At 40.0% G+C, this 16,427-nt stretch overlaps 2 protein-coding genes across 6 annotated transcripts; one reads left to right on the top strand and one right to left on the bottom strand.

Moving 5' to 3' along the window:
• The first annotated feature begins 81 nt into the window (after nucleotides 1–81).
• coa5 (cytochrome C oxidase assembly factor 5) lies at nucleotides 82–2,110 on the top strand. Its single transcript, XM_007555463.2, has 3 exons — nucleotides 82–324; nucleotides 1,586–1,669; nucleotides 1,767–2,110. Exons 1-3 carry the CDS (start codon nucleotides 223–225, stop codon nucleotides 1,806–1,808), a joined length of 228 nt encoding a protein of 75 aa, XP_007555525.1. The 5' UTR covers nucleotides 82–222; the 3' UTR covers nucleotides 1,809–2,110.
• On the bottom strand, nucleotides 2,017–16,421 carry LOC103140353 (inosine-uridine preferring nucleoside hydrolase). Of its 5 annotated transcripts, none has more exons than XM_007555464.2 (7): nucleotides 15,594–16,421; nucleotides 15,399–15,506; nucleotides 5,721–5,908; nucleotides 5,416–5,595; nucleotides 3,678–3,789; nucleotides 2,704–2,840; nucleotides 2,017–2,588 (listed from the first exon to the last, which is right to left on the bottom strand). In XM_007555464.2, the coding sequence occupies exons 2-7, from the start codon at nucleotides 15,499–15,501 to the stop codon at nucleotides 2,241–2,243; spliced, it is 1,068 nt and encodes a 355-aa protein (XP_007555526.1). In that variant the 5' UTR covers nucleotides 15,502–15,506; nucleotides 15,594–16,421; the 3' UTR covers nucleotides 2,017–2,240. The 5 variants fall into 5 exon arrangements, with proteins under 5 accessions (XP_007555526.1, XP_016528591.1, XP_007555527.1 ...); XM_016673105.1 differs by having other exon boundaries at nucleotides 15,399–15,503; XM_007555465.2 differs by lacking the exons at nucleotides 15,399–15,506; nucleotides 15,594–16,421 and adding exons at nucleotides 6,052–6,147; nucleotides 6,402–6,670.
• Nucleotides 16,422–16,427: the final 6 nt, after the last annotated feature.

Genomic DNA, 16,427 nt, shown 5'->3' with positions numbered 1-16,427 from the left:
CGGCCAGAAGTTCACTTGAACGTCACATAATTTGAGTACGTGCAATAAAAACTACAAACGTTCCCAGCATGCCTTTTACTTTCGTCTTCCCATCATGCCTTTCACAATCATGGCGGCTGACAGTATTTCATAACATTTACATGTCACCGCTGTTTACGCGTGAATTATTGCAGCTCTCGGTTTGTAAGTGCGTTTTCTTGTTGCTGGAGTGACGTTTGAAAAATGCCTAAATATTACGAGGATAAAGAGGAGGACACCAGAGCCTGCGCTGGCATCAGAGAGGACTTCAAGGCTTGTCTCCTCCAGCATGACTGCGTAGTGAAGGTAAGGTGGTGCAAATGACAATGAAAAAACTATGTACACCGGAAAGGCCACTAAATAAATGTATTGGGGCTAAGTCTAATTTAACATTTTAATGAGAATAGTTGCTTTATTTTGGAGTGACTTAGTTAAATACGTCATATTTTTAAGCAGAAGTATTTCAGGTATGGTATACTAGTTTAACTTTGTGGTTGTCCCAACAAATTCTAAATTGTAGCGAAAATGTTTGTAGAAACGATTATGTCGCAGGATTACGGTTCAAACTATTATTCTGATTAAGTAGTCGCTTTCTAACGACGGTACAGCTACGCGGCTAATGCTAAAAGCTAATGGTAAGTTAACGTTTACTTTTCCAAGCAAAGACATTAAACATGTGAATTTTGAATTAAATGACAAAATAACCAATTTAAAAACGAGCTTGAGAAGAATTTTTCATTTTTTAATTCCAATACAGCTTTATTTATAACGCACTTTACAGCGTTATAAACAGTTTTAAAGTCCCAAACATAATGATTAAAAAAAAAAAAATTCTTGTCCAATGTTATAATTAAAGATATAACATTGGACATATATTAGAAAAAAAGTAAAAATCAAGAGCAGCAAAAAGATCTAACAATAAGTGACATAATGGAAACATAAGCTCACTTCTAAAGGTAAAAGGCCTGATCTTTGCAGATTTACACATTAGCCGTACTCCTTCCATTTCTTGAGATTTAAACTCCAAAGGTTGTTCAGTGCCTTAGAGATTTTTTTGGTATCCATCCCCTGACTTATGCTTTTCAATATAATTTCCTCTGATATGCTTGGAATGTTTTTTTGTTTTTTTTTGTCTATATGTTGTAATGGCAGCCAGGAATATTTTATACATGCTATTCATTCACTCTAGTGTTAAAAAAGAAAAGTCAACTGGTACGTTGATGTAAAGTTTAGTAACTTACAACAAAAGTGACATAACCTCATTTTATTGTTCATTGCTGATTTCTGACCAGAACATTTGTGCCAGAAACCTTTCCAAACAAGAAAAAATTTAACGCTTCAGGGTCACATGTAGCAACATCTTCCATTTAAAACAATTAAAATAAGTTTTTTGGATACCACGAATTGAATGTATTTGATAGAGAAAATGCATAAATCGTAAATGCATTAAAGAAGAAATACTTGTCATAATTTCAAATCAAAGCATAAAACTTAATCAGTGGCCTTTCTAAAAGCTCTTGTGATTGTCTCAGTATAGTGTGTTTTAAAGTGTCCCTCTGTCCACCAGGAGGGAAAGATGCCCAGTGAGTGTCTGAAGGAAGGCCACTGCAAAGCGCTGCAGACGTCATTCTTTGAGTGCAAGAGGTCCATGGTGAGTCAGTCAGCTGTAGTTACTGTACGACGCTGTTTGATCGAAGACCTTTAATGTTTAACAAAAATAACCAACTTTAAGCATCTTCTATCCGCAGCTGGATACAAGGTCGCGATTCAGAGGGAGGAAAGGATACTGAGGAACCAACTAATGTGTTGTGACGAGACTGAGCAGCTTGTGTTGATTGAAATTAGTGCAGCAACGTGTGTGATGCTGCATCTTCAGCATTATGAACACCTCATCTGAAGCACAGGTGGGGAAGAGCAGCAACAAACGACAAGATGTGAAAGAACCCACAGCAGAATCAGGTGTGGATCTTTAACAAAAGACAAGAGCTCTCATTGGTTGGAGTGTTCAACATGTTTTCCTTCCTTGTTGGAACATTTTATTTTGTTATTTTGAATGAAAATCATCAACTTAAATAAATGATGACCAAAGTCAGAGGTTTGTCTGTTGAAAGTGGAGTCATTGCGTTGTTGAGGTAACTGAGTTTTACAATACGAAAAACAAAACAGGTGAACCACAAAACGTGTGGGGAACAGCAGCGACCTTCAGTATTAAGTTCAGACTCTCATTTCAGAGCCGCCATCATCATCTTCCTGAACTTCTCCATGTCTACCTTTTTTATGATAAAAACCTTGTGCGTCTTGTTCAGCAAGCCCAGAGTGTCCACTACCATCATGCCTCTGGTGTGCGTGCCCACCAGCTCCACGCTAACCGGGAACTGGTCGCTCTCTACGACGAAGGAGTCGTCCACAGCGGCCGCCATGGCGTACGAGTCGCAGGAAATCAGGCCCGAACCCGCGATGAACTCTTTCTCGAAGCGCTCGGTTTTCGACGCCTCGATGCTGTGGCTGAAGATCTTCGCCATGAAGCGAGCTTTGTGGCTGTTCTGCGCCAGCCAGGCATCGCAAAACTCCTGAAGGAACGAAAAGATTCGGCAGCTGCAACATTTATCCACGTTTACTGAGGATAAACGATGATAATGAGTCGCATTCATCCACATATGAGAAAATATGGAAACAAGAGGTTACCCAAGGCAGCTTGTTGTAGCAGGTGAACTCCCAGCAGGCCAAGTAGGTGGGACACTGGTAATCGTTCAGCACGATGTACGCCGCTTCTGGATCATCGGTGAAGTTGAACTCGCCGCACACCGAGGTGTTTCCTCGGGCTGCAGAACAGAACCGCAAAGCAAAAGTTGGTTTAGACCAGAGCGCTGCAACTTTTACAAACCAAAGATTCATTTTTGCCTTCAGTCCAACAAGGTGAAACACATTTAGAGCTGCAAATATTGCAAAACATTTTGTAAAAAAAAACAACAAAAAAAACATGTTGATAAATATCTACTGTAGGAAATGTGTTTCATAAGAACCACCATTTCATTTAATCTAAAAGAAGATGGATGGTTTTTAACCAATAGGATGTCAAAATTTGTGGAAAATGATGTAAACAACGTTCTTTTCAACTAAATCACTACTTGGTGACAAGAAATATATCTTAAATACTATAAACAACAAAATGTTTCACATTTTGGAAGTGATGTACAAACTTTTTGCTGCGAGGGACAAAATGGGAAAGACAAAGTACTTGTAAAACTAAAATCATAAAATGCTATTGTGAAACATGCAGTGTTTTGATTAATAAAATAAAGCAGTCAGATTTTCTGTAGGAAGAAGATGTGCAAATAATTGCACATCCAAAACAGGATTTTTCCTGTTTGCCTTATTAAGAGAAAGGCGTCCAGTTAGCAAATTCTTCTGGGTTTGATTATTAAAAAAAATAAATTTAACGGAGCCTATTAGCAATAAAACCAGAATTTGTGTCACTCTTTTTTGGGGGGGAAATGCTTGAAGTATTAAACCAAGTGTAACCCCTAAAAGCATATTTGTCAGTAAACCTTTGAGTAAAAATAATAAGTCGGTGACTTTATACTGATATACTGTGACCTCCCTTCAGCTGTGATAAAAGTCGACTCCTTCAAACCAGTAACTCTCAGTGTTTCACTCACACTCAGTGTTCCCTCCCATGATGTAGAGTCTTTTCAGTTTGGCCGGCAAAGACGGATCCATCCTCACAGCCAGAGCCAGGTTGGTGAGCGGCGCCGTGGCAACCAACGACACCTGAGAGATGTAAAGTACGTGAACAAATAAGGACACCCTATGAAAATCTGTATGTTTTTTTTGGTGTCGTTTTTTTTTTTTTTTTTACATAAACACATGGATATTTTAAAACACTGATACATATAAGTATGGACCTTCTAAAAATATATGTAAAAATGAAAAAATGCTATTTCCGGTGTGGAACAAATACGGACACTTCTGCGTCCTACTTCATATTGTGAAAGTTACATTTAGAAATGCATGATGAGAACTTTGTTACTCTGTCATTTCTGGAAGGTTTTCCTGTTTAAACCTGATATGTTTAGTTTGACTTTAGCAGTTCATAAGTCTGTTAAGGGATCTGAAGCGGACTCAAAACATTTGGAAAACACTAAATCTGCACAATTTCACTCCGGTGTTGATGCTAAAGATGTTCCCAGATCTCTAAAATGCCATTAGGAAACCTAAAGACATCTTAGCGTTTTCACTTTCTTTTCCAAAGTTAGAGAAAAAAGACAAGATTAAACGCTGATATGTAAACATTGCCTTATAAAGAATTTAATATTTAATCATGTGCCCTCAATTCATCACATGATACAGAGTACACAGTTGCTCATAAGACTGCAGTGCATGATGCCATCTCTGTGACAAACATTCACATTTTAACTAAAGTGTTACCTTTTAGCTTTATCTGACGCATGTGGTTTTTTTTTTTTGTACCAAGCAGGCAGAATTTTAATATTCCTTCATCTAAAATTCATTCTAATCACCAAACCCTTTTTATGTACTTGGTCTTTTCTGCAGCTTAAATCTTTAATTTCTGCTTCTTGAACCATTACCCATTAATAAGCAAGCTCAGATCTGCTGAGTTTGTTACTGAAATCCTTCCTAAATTTTCTCAGGAAATAACCCTGCAGTAAATTGTCCCATCATCAACAAGCACAGCTAAAGTGTTCACACCCTGTAAACTTTTTCACTTTTTTTTTTTTTTTTTTTTACATAAAAACCACAGACTTCAGACTTGAGGTTGGATGGAGAACATCTAAGATAACCAATCTCTAAGTCATGCTCCAGATTCTCAGCTGATTTGCTGTCTGGTCTTTGACTAGGCCATTCTAAGACATGAATATGCATAGATTTGATCCATTCCAATGCTGCTCTGGTGGTATGTTCAGGGTCATTGTCTGGGGTTCACTCACCGTCTTACCAACTCAAACCAGCTTCTCTGCTTCTGCTGAAATAAGCATCCCCACGGCATCACTCTGCCACCACCATGTTTCACAGTGAGGGTGGTGCGTTCAGGGCACTGCACTGAGATAGTTTTCTGCCGCACATGGTGATTTGTGGCATAAAAAGTTCAGTTTCAGTCTCATATAACCGGAGCACCTTCTGCAACGTTTGCTTATGGTGAACGACAACCGGGATCTCCAACTATCTTTGGTTACTTCTCAGATTAATGCTCTCCCTGCCAGGACTCGCTGAACAGTTTGAAGCTATGAACCTTGTTTTTACACTCTCTGTTTCTTGATCTTCATAATGCTGTTTGCTCCCTAAAGCTCTTTAACACACACATTGACCATGATTTGTATACATGAGGAGGAAACGATTAAACGTATCCTGCAGCTCTGACAGTCCTGCGTCTCTCACCTCTCCTGGGTTTTTGTTAACAATCCTGACTATGGCCGACACGGCGCTCTCCTTCTGAAGCTGGTCCAGACCCGGAGCGTCGGGGTCAGGAGCGTCGCCCAGGCCGTCCTTCCCATGAAAGGATCCCGCATTTAGTCTTTTCCCAAGGATAGGCCTGTCAGCGCCTTTAAAGACTGGAATCTGACCCAGAAAACATAAGTGACAACTCGGTATAATGCAAAGAGAACAACTTCAAAACGTTCAAATATGTAGGCGGCACTAAACAGAGATAAGTCAGACCGTGAATGTAAACTACTTTGACCCACCTCCAGCTTTTTGCAGACCTGCAGAACCCGCAGAACGTTCTTGCACACGTTCTCCACCGCGGTGTTCCCGTGCACGCAGGTGATGCCCAGGATCTCCACACTGGGAGCGGCCAGAGCCAGCATGATGGCCTGAGCGTCGTCCACGCCACAGTCCACGTCCAGCAGCAGCTTCTTCATCGTCCTGAACCCTGCGAGAGCACACGTTCACGTCCGACTCGGGAACAGCGACCTCAAATGTTTCATTTTCAACACAGCCTGAGTTTACCACAAAACTGGACGTTTGAAACATCTAATTAGATCCTCACAAATGATCTGAAACATTCGCACGCACCTGGAGCTTGATGTAGGAAGTATGAAGCGGTTGTAGTTCCTGACTAAACGTGGCCAGGGACAGTCGGCTGAAAACAACCTTTGAGCGGAAAACCAGCTGAATCATGAGCAGGTTGTACATGACGAAAGTTACAAAACAGGAAGTCAGATTTTAATTATCAATTTACTCAACAGTAGCCAACTGTTTAAATAAACACAATGTGCTGTAGAGGTACATCTGAGAACTCGTTAAAGATGATAGCCTTCAGAACCACTAATTCAGAGTTTTTAAATATAATCTATCAACCCTGATTCCTAGGAAGAAGTTGAAATAAGGGGCAAAGGTCACGTTGCGTGATCTCTGTTCAGTACCTGCACACGCCCAGAAATGTCCCAAGTCTTGAGATCTCCTGCCCCCAAGTCAAGGGTCAGTCCAGCATCGTCTCCACCGTGGACTGTAGCTCCAGCTGGGATGTTTCTGAATATCACTCACAAGGTCTCTGCGACTCTGCCTCACTACAAAAATACTGAAAGATTTTGCTGCTTCCTCTCAGAATAACTCAGGTTCCTTTTGGGAAATTCTCAGCAGCCTGCCAGGCGCTTTTTTTATTTTTTTGCTAAGTACAGATCATTTACAGAAGAAGCTTTCTAAATAAAAAAAAAATCATGAGAGGCTTTATAATAAAAAGAATGTTTGGAAATACTCCTATCTTGTTTTTTCCTTTTCTTGTATTTGTGCTGACGTAGAGTTCACGTTTGTTACTTGTGATTCAACTCGGCTTTCCAAAAATGTGCATAACTCATTATTTAACAATGGCAGTAATTACTTTACATAAAAAAAGACGTAGGTTGGCTTGGATAGCTTGTCTCCAAGTCCCCTTTTGAAAACAGACTTTTGTATTTTCTTATCTTTGTTCGATATGAATGTCTATTTGGTGATCAGAAAGATTTTAATATGTCAGTATAAATATGTAGAGGTGACAAATACCTTTTCACATACTCTAGATATCACAGTGGTGGTGGAAATGACTCAAGAAGCAACGAAAAAGTTGAAAGGCTGAGATTTATTGACAACAAATTAAAAGAAAACTGGATGATGGATTTAAATAAAAAAAACAACTACTTAACAAAAACTATTAATTTTAAAGACAGACGACAAAATATAAAATAAAGAATAATGGTTTAAAATAAAATAAAAGTCTCAGCATACTTTTTTATTAAAAGTTTCACATACAACATCCAACATGTACAGTTTATCGACGGGGATTAACGAGTTAGACCAGAGATTACAGAAAACTTTTGAAATGACAAAAACAAAATTTAATTTGATTCTGTCCACATTTGTAGAGCAAACAGGTTCTCTAAAGTACAGAGGTCGCTCTCATGTCAGATGCAGCTCGGCATGTAGACTGGTTTAGTATCCGATTGTTGCACACTTAAAAATTAATCAGTGTGGTTTTGCGCAGGTTCTTTTATTTCGATGAACGCTGTTGAAACACTGCGCTTAATTGCCGTTGGCTCGCTGAGTCAGGAGTGCTGCTCACTCCTGACTCAGTGAGTCCACTGGTGGCGAACCGTTGTCACTGCAGTACAGCGCATCTCAGCAAGAGAAGTGCAGCTTAAGAGCACAGCCAGCACAAGAAAAATGAAAGCAAATAAACAAAAAAAGAAAGTGAAGGGGGTGTAATTACTTCTGATGTCCATTCTCTCACACGATGTACAGCTATGACGTTTTCGGCCGAACTCTACACACGGCGGATTCACTCTGCCTTTTAATGGCTGCTGGACGTAAATGAGTATTTAAATCAGATCAGAGAATTTAAAGATTCTTGTTTAACTGATCCTTTTTAGGTTTCTGTTAATTTACAACATTTATACATAAACATTTTCAGCATTTATTACAAGAAAAATCTAATGCCACCTCTGATTTCTTTATTATTTTCTTTTTAAAGTGGACAGTGGGGGCGGGGGGGTGGGGTTGTTCCACATTGGAAAAGAAGTGCCAAGGCTGCAAAAGGCTTTAAAAAATATAAAATAAAATAGGAGCGATGAAGTTTGAACCTTTTAGAGCTTATGCAAAAGCTTTGTCTCTCTAGAAAGTTAACTCTTCAACCACAATGGTCAAACCTTTGACAGTTTCTACAACTGCAGCATGTAAATCATAATTCCCCCACCAGACAAGGAATTTTATTATTATTTTTATGTAGCTGCACATGGCGGTCTGGAGTTAACTTATTTTCAATTAACATGAATCTATAAAATGCACACTAAAAAGTTACAGGCCCTCTACGAAAGCTCCAGGTTGAAGACCCTTTCAAATCTACATCCAAGGCTGGCCCATAATGTCTTCATGCCATCTCGCTGTCCTAGTAAAAGCCCGAAGCAACACAAGACGGCGGTAAGCGACACCCAATGTTATTCATGACTTTTGCCTCCAAGGTGCCAGCAGAGGTAGTGAGAGTCAAGTTGGAAAGTAGGTGTGCAGCGCTCCGCAGTTAGAAACGGTGCTGCTGTCTCCTGGTTTGGTGTCAGTGAGTAAATGTCAGAAAATCAGCCTTTAACGCACAGAAAATGTTTTCTTGAAGCAAAGTTGGAGGTGATCGAGAAGCACCAAACTGACCTGAATGGACTCACATCAAGCAGCTGTTTTTATTCTGATGTTAAAAAAAAAAAAAATTTGCAAAAGACAAAAACCCCCACAGCAGTCCGTAAACCGTTTCTAAAAAAAAAACTAGTCGCTGCTGCCTTCAGGTTGTAATACGACGAGTTCAAGGTTTTTATAAGTATTTCTAGGATGAAGCAGGGAATCAAAAGATTCCCGTGGTCAGCTGTGATGAAGTTTTTCTGGTTTGTTGTGGTCATAAAAGAGTCCGTCTACGTTCAGACTTTCGCCTACTGTCAAGGGGTACGGATCAGAACCGAATTAATAATATCAAGCAGGTGAGCGATGTCAGAGTTTACCTTCTTGACCTTTTAGCAACCTATATAGATGGATACAGTTATACTTTTTGTGTTTGTTCCAGCTGTTTCTAAGACGATTTCGCCTTCTGTGCTGCATTTTGTAAGATATCTCCTTTACAGTTCGATGATCGGCTGACCACACACCGGGTGAAGTTACGCTTTTTGGTCACCAAGACTGAGATCTGATCCTTCATAATGGAATTCAATACCAGGTGTGAATGGTCAGGCTTTTACCTGGACCACTGTGTCGTCTGCGACCTAAAATGGAGTCTTGACAAAAGTTCAGTCTGGAAGACTCTAGTCGTACCTGCCTCATCAATCAGCGCCCGCCTCTCTGCAACCTGGACCTATCGGCACGGACCAAGCCTCGCTCCAGCCAATCATCATTTGGGCTCCAGTTTAAAAAGACCTTCACCCACGGCCTCCTCTGCTCACCAGCTGCGATCAACCCACCTCCACCCCATCTCCACCTTCTGCTCCCGGCTCTCAGGCCTCATCTTCCTCCGACCGCCGCCACCAGTACAGGCCCCGAAGTCCAGCTCGATGTCCCCGGCCGGGGCCTGAACGCCAAAGGACTTTGTTTATTTTCATGTTCATTTTGTCATTAAACTCTTTTAATCGCCTTCTTTCTCCGTTTGAGTCTCTCCAGATTGAACTAAGTTTCTTAGGTAGGTTGCAGACGTCATTTCAAAGCTGCCATCATCATCTTTTCGAACTTCCCCATGTCCACTTTCTTCATGATACACGCTTTGTGCGTCTTATTTAGCAGGCCCAGAGTGTCCACTATCATCATTCCTCTGGTGTGAGTTCCTGCCAGTTCAACACTGACTGGATAACGATCGCTTTCTGTGACGAAAGAGTCGTCCACCGCGGCCGCCATGGCGAACGAGTCACAGGAAATGAAACCTGTGGAATTCAGGGAGCCGCTGTCTTTCTTGGACTCCTCCATACTGTGGCGGAAGATCTTCGCCATGAAGCGAGCCTTGTTGCTGTCCTGACCCAACCAGTCGTCGCAGAATTCCTGGAGAAATGAAAACAGGCACAATCCAGGTTATAAATACGGAAATGTGGCGCAGCAGTCATCCAGTAGGTATTTTCTCTTTTTATTTTTCAGGCTTGGAGGAACAGAAAAATGACGTCCCTAAGTGGATAGTTCTTTAAATCAACATGGGATGAACCCAGTTAAAGGACATATTATTATTATAACGCCTCACTGATTCAAAAACTAAAACAAGACGACACCATTCCAGATAAATAAAACTTATTTGGGACTGCAAATGTTACACGATCTTTTATAATGTTTAATAAACATAGAAAATGTGTTCTAGCATTTAAAAGAACCATAATTTTATCTCCATTTTCAGGTTTCAAAACAAAGAAAGATGCAAAAGATTTTGCAATACAGTGGCGGGGATACACTTTCTTCTATGGGATGTTGATATTTGTAGAACATTTAAATAAAAAATAATGTATTTCCTTTTATGTTTATACATTTCTACCTAATGTCTGTACACTGTGAGAGCTTAGACTCAAAGTCAAAATTCTCTGGGCACAGAATCCAATCCAGTAGTTTCCAATCGAATAACAAAAAAAGTGTTTTGGAGTCACACTCTCTTGTGAATATTTAGTGCAATTTTTGCATAAAAAAAACAAAAACAAACAAAAATTTGCCAAAACCTGCATTTGTTGTTATATCTTTAATTAAACACATTAGTTGGTTCTTTATTACTTTAATAAGAGCCATTGTGGAAGGTCCAAAAAGCCACTTGTGGCTCCGCAGCTGCACCGTGGCACAATATTATAAGTAATTCAGTTGTGGCAGATGCCTTAGTTTGTTTAACAACAAATCAGATTGAGGAGTTATAACGAGCCTTACCCACGGCAGCTTGTTGTAGCAGGTGAACTCCCAGCACGCCAAGTGAGTTTCACACTGGTAATCGTTCAGCACGACGTACGCTGCCTCTGGGTCAGCTGCAAAATTAAACTCGCCACACACTGTGGTGTTCCCTCGTGCTGAACAAGAGAAGAACCAGGAAAAAAACAAACAAACAAAAGGATCAAAGTTCTGTAAGACCAAGATCACGCTGACGTGAGGACGCTACGCATGCGAGACGAAGGGCAGAGCTTTAAAAGAGCAAGAAGGAAAGATTTAAGTCCAGTGAGTCCGGTTGAATAAATAAATAAATCTTAATTTTATGGAATTAATACGCAAAACTACTTCAACAGTATATCTGTTACAGTAACAGAAAAGTTTGACTAAAGGAGGAAATACACAATATCAGACATTCCCACTGGCTATTAGGAGAAGTTTAGGATTTGTTCCTCTTTCTTAAAAATGAAAACTAGTCATTTTTTTTTAAGAGTAAAACTCTTTTCTGCAAAAAGTCTGAATCAGAATAAAAACTGCAAAGTCAGCAGAGGTGGACTAAAGAGAAGAATACATGGCCTGGTTATGGTCATGTGCATCTCCCCCCACAGAAACCAATACAGGAACCAGTGTAGTTTTCAGGGTTAGTTTCTCTCCTCGATGCGTTTCCACTGCAGAAACCACCATAAGAGCCATTAAGAGCCAGACTAAGGTGCTCACAAATCTGTGCTTCGAGGGAGGCAGGACTTTCTGGATGGACCCGAACTAGACGTGTCCCTTCCTGTTGGGAGGAAGGAACCTTCCACTGGCTGAAGGTAACCAGAATTAAATCCCAGTCATTTCTCTCCCAGTTTATTCTTTATTCTTGTTTGCAAACACGTCAAAGTTCAGCCGCCTGTGCTCAATATCACTGTGTTAGATATTGGTGTTTACATTCAAGCGCATGGTTAAAATCTGCCAGTGTTTTTGTAAATAAATTGCTCAAAAGCAAGTGTGGACTTCTACTTTCAGCTCCTCTGGGAGATTGTTAACTGGTACATTTATAACATATTGCAGAGATTTATGTTCTCAGACACAGAGCACAAACTTTCTCTGAGTCACAGTCTTAATTCAGTTTAAGAGACTTGCCACCATTAAACTGACACAATTTTAAGCTTCCTGACAGCTGACTGTGATCCTCATCAGATCTCAGCCTTTCCTGATCTCAGACCGCTTCAATCTGCAAACACGTTTGTCCGCAGGTGACTTTATGACCCTAACCGCTTTGTCTGATTTTACAGCTTTTAATCACAATTTCTCCATTTGTGGATAATAGTTTTCATTGGGGGGTGGGGGGTCACGAAACCTTACAAATGAGTTTGTATCCCTTAAAGAAATGACAACATTTCTTTAGATTATGGCAGGATAAGCTGCTTTCCCAGACTTTATGTTATTAGTCAAGATCTGTTTAAGTGAGTTCTGGATTAAACAAGTCCAGCAGTAATCAGTCCTTTGTGTGACAAGTGAATTTAACACACATTTAACTCGATAATAAATTATCAGCTTAAACTGCATTTTGCATTTTCTCTTTGTCCGATATAATTTTTGTTACATAATCTGAAACATTAAAGCGTGATAAAAAAAAAAAAAGAAAGAAAAAAGAGAGATGGCACCGTCTCCGTTTATATCAGCTACATTTATGGGATTCATTTAACTTTGTGTATAAATATTTCATTCTACAGACATCAGCGTTCACTCACACTCAGTGTTCCCTCCCATGATGTAGAGTCCTTTGAGTTTGCCCGGCAGAGTCGGATCCATCCTCACAGCCAGAGCCAAGTTGGTGAGGGGCCCCGTGGCAACCAACGACACCTGGGGAGCGTACACGGACTCAGGATGTGCGGAACGAACAGTAACGTGGGTTTTACCCGGCTCTTCTCACCTCTCCAGGGTTCTTATTAACGATCCGGATTATGGCCGACACGGCGTTCTCCTCCTGGATTTTTTTGGCGTCGGGAGCGTCAGCGTCGTCGGGGGCGTCTCCGAGGCCATCCTTACCATGGAAGTTTTCGTCGCCGACTTTGATCCCAAGGATGGACTTAGCAGCACCTTTATACACCGGAATCTAGCCAATGAAAACAAGAGCACTGGTGAGAAATGTACTGGTCCAAATTTACCACATAACATCTTATCCTGGTCTGATGGAACGCCAACAACCAGTGTTGTGGTCAAGACCACCTAACCCGAGACCAAGACAAGACCAAGACCAGAGCGTATCGAGACTGAGACAAGACCAAGACTTTTAGGGTCCGAGACCAAGTCAAGACCAAGACCAGCGCCCTGCCCTACAGGACACAATAAAATGGTGAAATAGGATCAAAATTGCTTCTCAAATTGATCTCAAAGATCCATATTCCCATAAAAACACCTAGATATTAAATATTTAATAAATGTTACCAATATTAAAAGCAGAACAAACTTTGTTCTGCTTTGCTTCCATCTTTGTGCTACAATCCGCGGAGGTCTCGTGCCATCCCTAAAAAGATAACGCCCTGGGTGTTTGCCCATATTGCTCATGTCAGAAACCACCACTGTCTGCACCATTAAACATAGCAATTGAGGCAATGCCCTGACGGTAAATAACGATCAACTATGAACACTGACCAAGGAGCAACAAGCAAGAAGTAACCAAGCACAAGACGCTCATCGTGACAATAAAAATACCAACTTTGCATTAAATTGTCATTATTTACAAAATCACGCAAAGTTGCCATTTTTAATGGACTTTTAATGCAACTTTTAGAGCAACTTTACATTAAAAGTGTCATTATTCACCGAATGACACTTCATGACAACTGTCATAAGCTGTCATAAAGATTTATTTATGTTCATGACGGGTGTTATGTCAGTCTTATGCACAGCCCTTCAAATAAAGTGTTACCGAATTTTTCAATAAGTTTTCCCTCATTAAAGCCCTTCCAAAATGTAGATATAGAAAAAAAAGATGTAAGAAAAAGCAGACAGATTTAATACATGTACATTTTTATCCTTTAAAGAATTTGAATGGCTCAATTTTCATTACTTGACATCAAGTAATGCTGAGTCATCAGGGTAGCACAAAGTAAGAAATACTGCCACCTGCAGGTGAGAGTTCGCCCTCACTTTAAATCCAACACTCTGACCATTTAGGCAGGAAAATTTGCAATAAACTAACAATTATGTATCGGAGTGGAAAAAAATATTTTCCGTGAATTTCCACAATCTTGGAATCATGAAAAGCTGGAGGGCCTGGTCAATAAACATCCAAGACCTTCTGAGACCACATGACTTAAGACTTAATTTACAAACAGCCGATTTCTAAAGACAGCTAGTTGTGGTATGCTTCATTTAGGGGTATCAGAACGAAGCAGGCCATCCATGTGTTACTTTGTGTTGGTCTATCCCACAAAATCCCCCCAAAAATACATTCAAACTTGTGGTTGTAACGAGAACAAAATTCATCATCCTCACACTCCAATGACCGCAACACCTTTAGAACATAAATAAATCTCAGTATGTTGGTCTTCAATACACTTTTTCTTTTAAACTTTAATTGCGAAGGAAGGAAATGTTACAAAAATGAGACGCAGAGGATGGATGTAACTCGTGTCTGTGCTGTAAACGTAGAGGAACTTGTTGTTCACTTCTGTCTCTAACTCATGTGACTTGAGGAACTCATTGTTAGGCAGAACACTTAAAACGGGCTGACTTTTCACATGACTGCTAATTATTGTCATTCAACACAATTACTGCTCACATTTTAAGGACATTCCAGAAATTTGGCATTTTAGATGCTGATTGTAATCTCTAGCTGCAAAAATCAAACATCATAAAGCCTTTCTTTTCCCTTTTTTTAAAAAATAATTCAAAGCAAGACGCTTGTTGTCTTGGGTACAAAGCTGGTTTATTCAGCTCTGACGTGCTGGATGAAAGGCCCAGTATTTAACAAAACAATCCACCGATCAAACCTCCATACGCTAGAGCAACTTTTAAAATGTATTATTCCAATGTGTCAGTCCTCAACTATGCTTTTTAATAACAGAAAAAAAAAGAAAAGATTACAGAGGATATGTAAATATCTCAAATAAATACTAACTTTACTAAAATGACTATAATGATTTCTCTCTCGGGACTCTGAGGTTTTGGTTCTGCACCCACCTTCGGCTTTTTGCAGGTCTTCAGAACCCGCAGAACGTTCTTGTACACGTTGTCCACCGTGGTGTTCCCGTGCACGCAGGTGATGCCCAGGATCTCCACTTTGGGGGCGGCCAGCGCCAGCATGATAGCCTGGGCGTCGTCCACGCCACAGTCCACGTCCAGCAGCAGCTTCTTCATCGTCCTGAATCCTGCGGCCCACAGACAGAAGACATCCTGTTTAATACGAAAAATAACTGAGTTGGCTGAACTTCTTCCGTCTAACCAGAAAGAGGAAACTATCAACCTCTTACGGTCAAAATCTCTCCAGTTCTGATTTCAGTCTGAAGTGAGGGGTGGGGCATAAAAGCGGTGAACACGTCTTTTACCTTTCTTCTTGCTGTTTTGAGGAGCCTGCAGTTGCTTCTTCTGGCTGTTCTGCTCTGCATCCATCAGCTCTGTCCATTTCCTCTTTTTAGGCCTGGATGACATTTCTTCTGGTGTGAGGAAGAAAAAAAAACAACAACAACAAAACGTGAGATTGTAAATTGAGTCAAAGTTTGCTCAGTGAAGCCTGAACAAACCTTTCCACTGCTGAGTGGGGACGCTGCAGCAAGCCGACCGGACATGATGGAAAGAGAAACTGAAATAAGAGAAGGATGAGTAAAGAGGAACTAGTTCAATTCATGTGGAATAAAACCAAATTGGTGGAAAAAAAAAAAAGATTTATCTCAGGCTGCGCATTTAAAAACAAATAAAGACAGCCTCTGTGTAGATCTTTGCGTCTTAGCTTTTTTGCAGATTGATTTGACATTCTGACATTTTTCCAACAGCATGAAATCTGTGACAATGCTCTTACAGCGTCTAGTGGAAGTATTAGTACTACTATTAAGTGCTGGAGAATCACAGATTTGTGAAATTATCTTTTTAGGCAAGGAGTTTCTTTTTCAACATAAAGTAATATATTATGTTGTTTCCCTCTGCTTACTTTAAATTCATACTGACATGTAAATGTCCCATTACAAGTCAGATAATGTCCATCAGCTTTGATTTGAAGATAAACCCCTCATTTACTTAATTCCACACATAAAAAGCAGAAACTAAAACTCTGAAGACATGTTTATATTTTCATGGCTTATTAGATTCTGCACTTTTTTTTATTACTATATTTATGTATGTAATTTATTTTCATTGTATATGTTTCTACATTTTAGTTTGGTAACATTTTCTGTACAAATTAATTTCTATTCTAGTTTGTCAACTTTCTTCCTTTTCTAGTTCAGCATTTGCAACCATCTAGTGATTTTCTGCTCGAGACGAATCCAGTTCTCCTTTATTAAATATAAACCCTTCAATGAAATTAAATGAAATTAAGTCATTCTTTTTCAGGTTATATTAGCGCCACAGACGTCAAACTC

Source organism: Poecilia formosa, unplaced genomic scaffold (genome assembly GCF_000485575.1).
Source record: "Poecilia formosa unplaced genomic scaffold, Poecilia_formosa-5.1.2 Scaffold70, whole genome shotgun sequence".
NCBI lineage: Eukaryota > Metazoa > Chordata > Actinopteri > Cyprinodontiformes > Poeciliidae > Poecilia > Poecilia formosa.
This window is presented reverse-complemented; position numbering and strand designations above follow the sequence as displayed.

What these genes read in the sequence shown, in the direction of transcription:
- coa5 (XM_007555463.2), top strand. Translation starts at nt 223, where the DNA reads ATGCCTAAATATTACGAGGATAAAGAGGAGGACACCAGAGCCTGCGCT. An exon ending in AGCATGACTGCGTAGTGAAG is followed by an intron (nt 325 to 1,585) that starts GTAAGGTGGTGC and finishes TCTGTCCACCAG; the next exon opens with GAGGGAAAGATGCCCAGTGA. An exon ending in TTGAGTGCAAGAGGTCCATG is followed by an intron (nt 1,670 to 1,766) that starts GTGAGTCAGTCA and finishes TTCTATCCGCAG; the next exon opens with CTGGATACAAGGTCGCGATT.
- LOC103140353 (XM_007555464.2), bottom strand. Translation starts at nt 15,501, where the DNA reads ATGTCATCCAGGCCTAAAAAGAGGAAATGGACAGAGCTGATGGATGCA. An exon ending in AGGTCTGCAAAAAGCTGGAG is followed by an intron (nt 5,596 to 5,720) that starts GTGGGTCAAAGT and finishes TTTCTGGGTCAG; the next exon opens with ATTCCAGTCTTTAAAGGCGC. An exon ending in TTAACAAAAACCCAGGAGAG is followed by an intron (nt 3,790 to 5,415) that starts GTGAGAGACGCA and finishes TACATCTCTCAG; the next exon opens with GTGTCGTTGGTTGCCACGGC.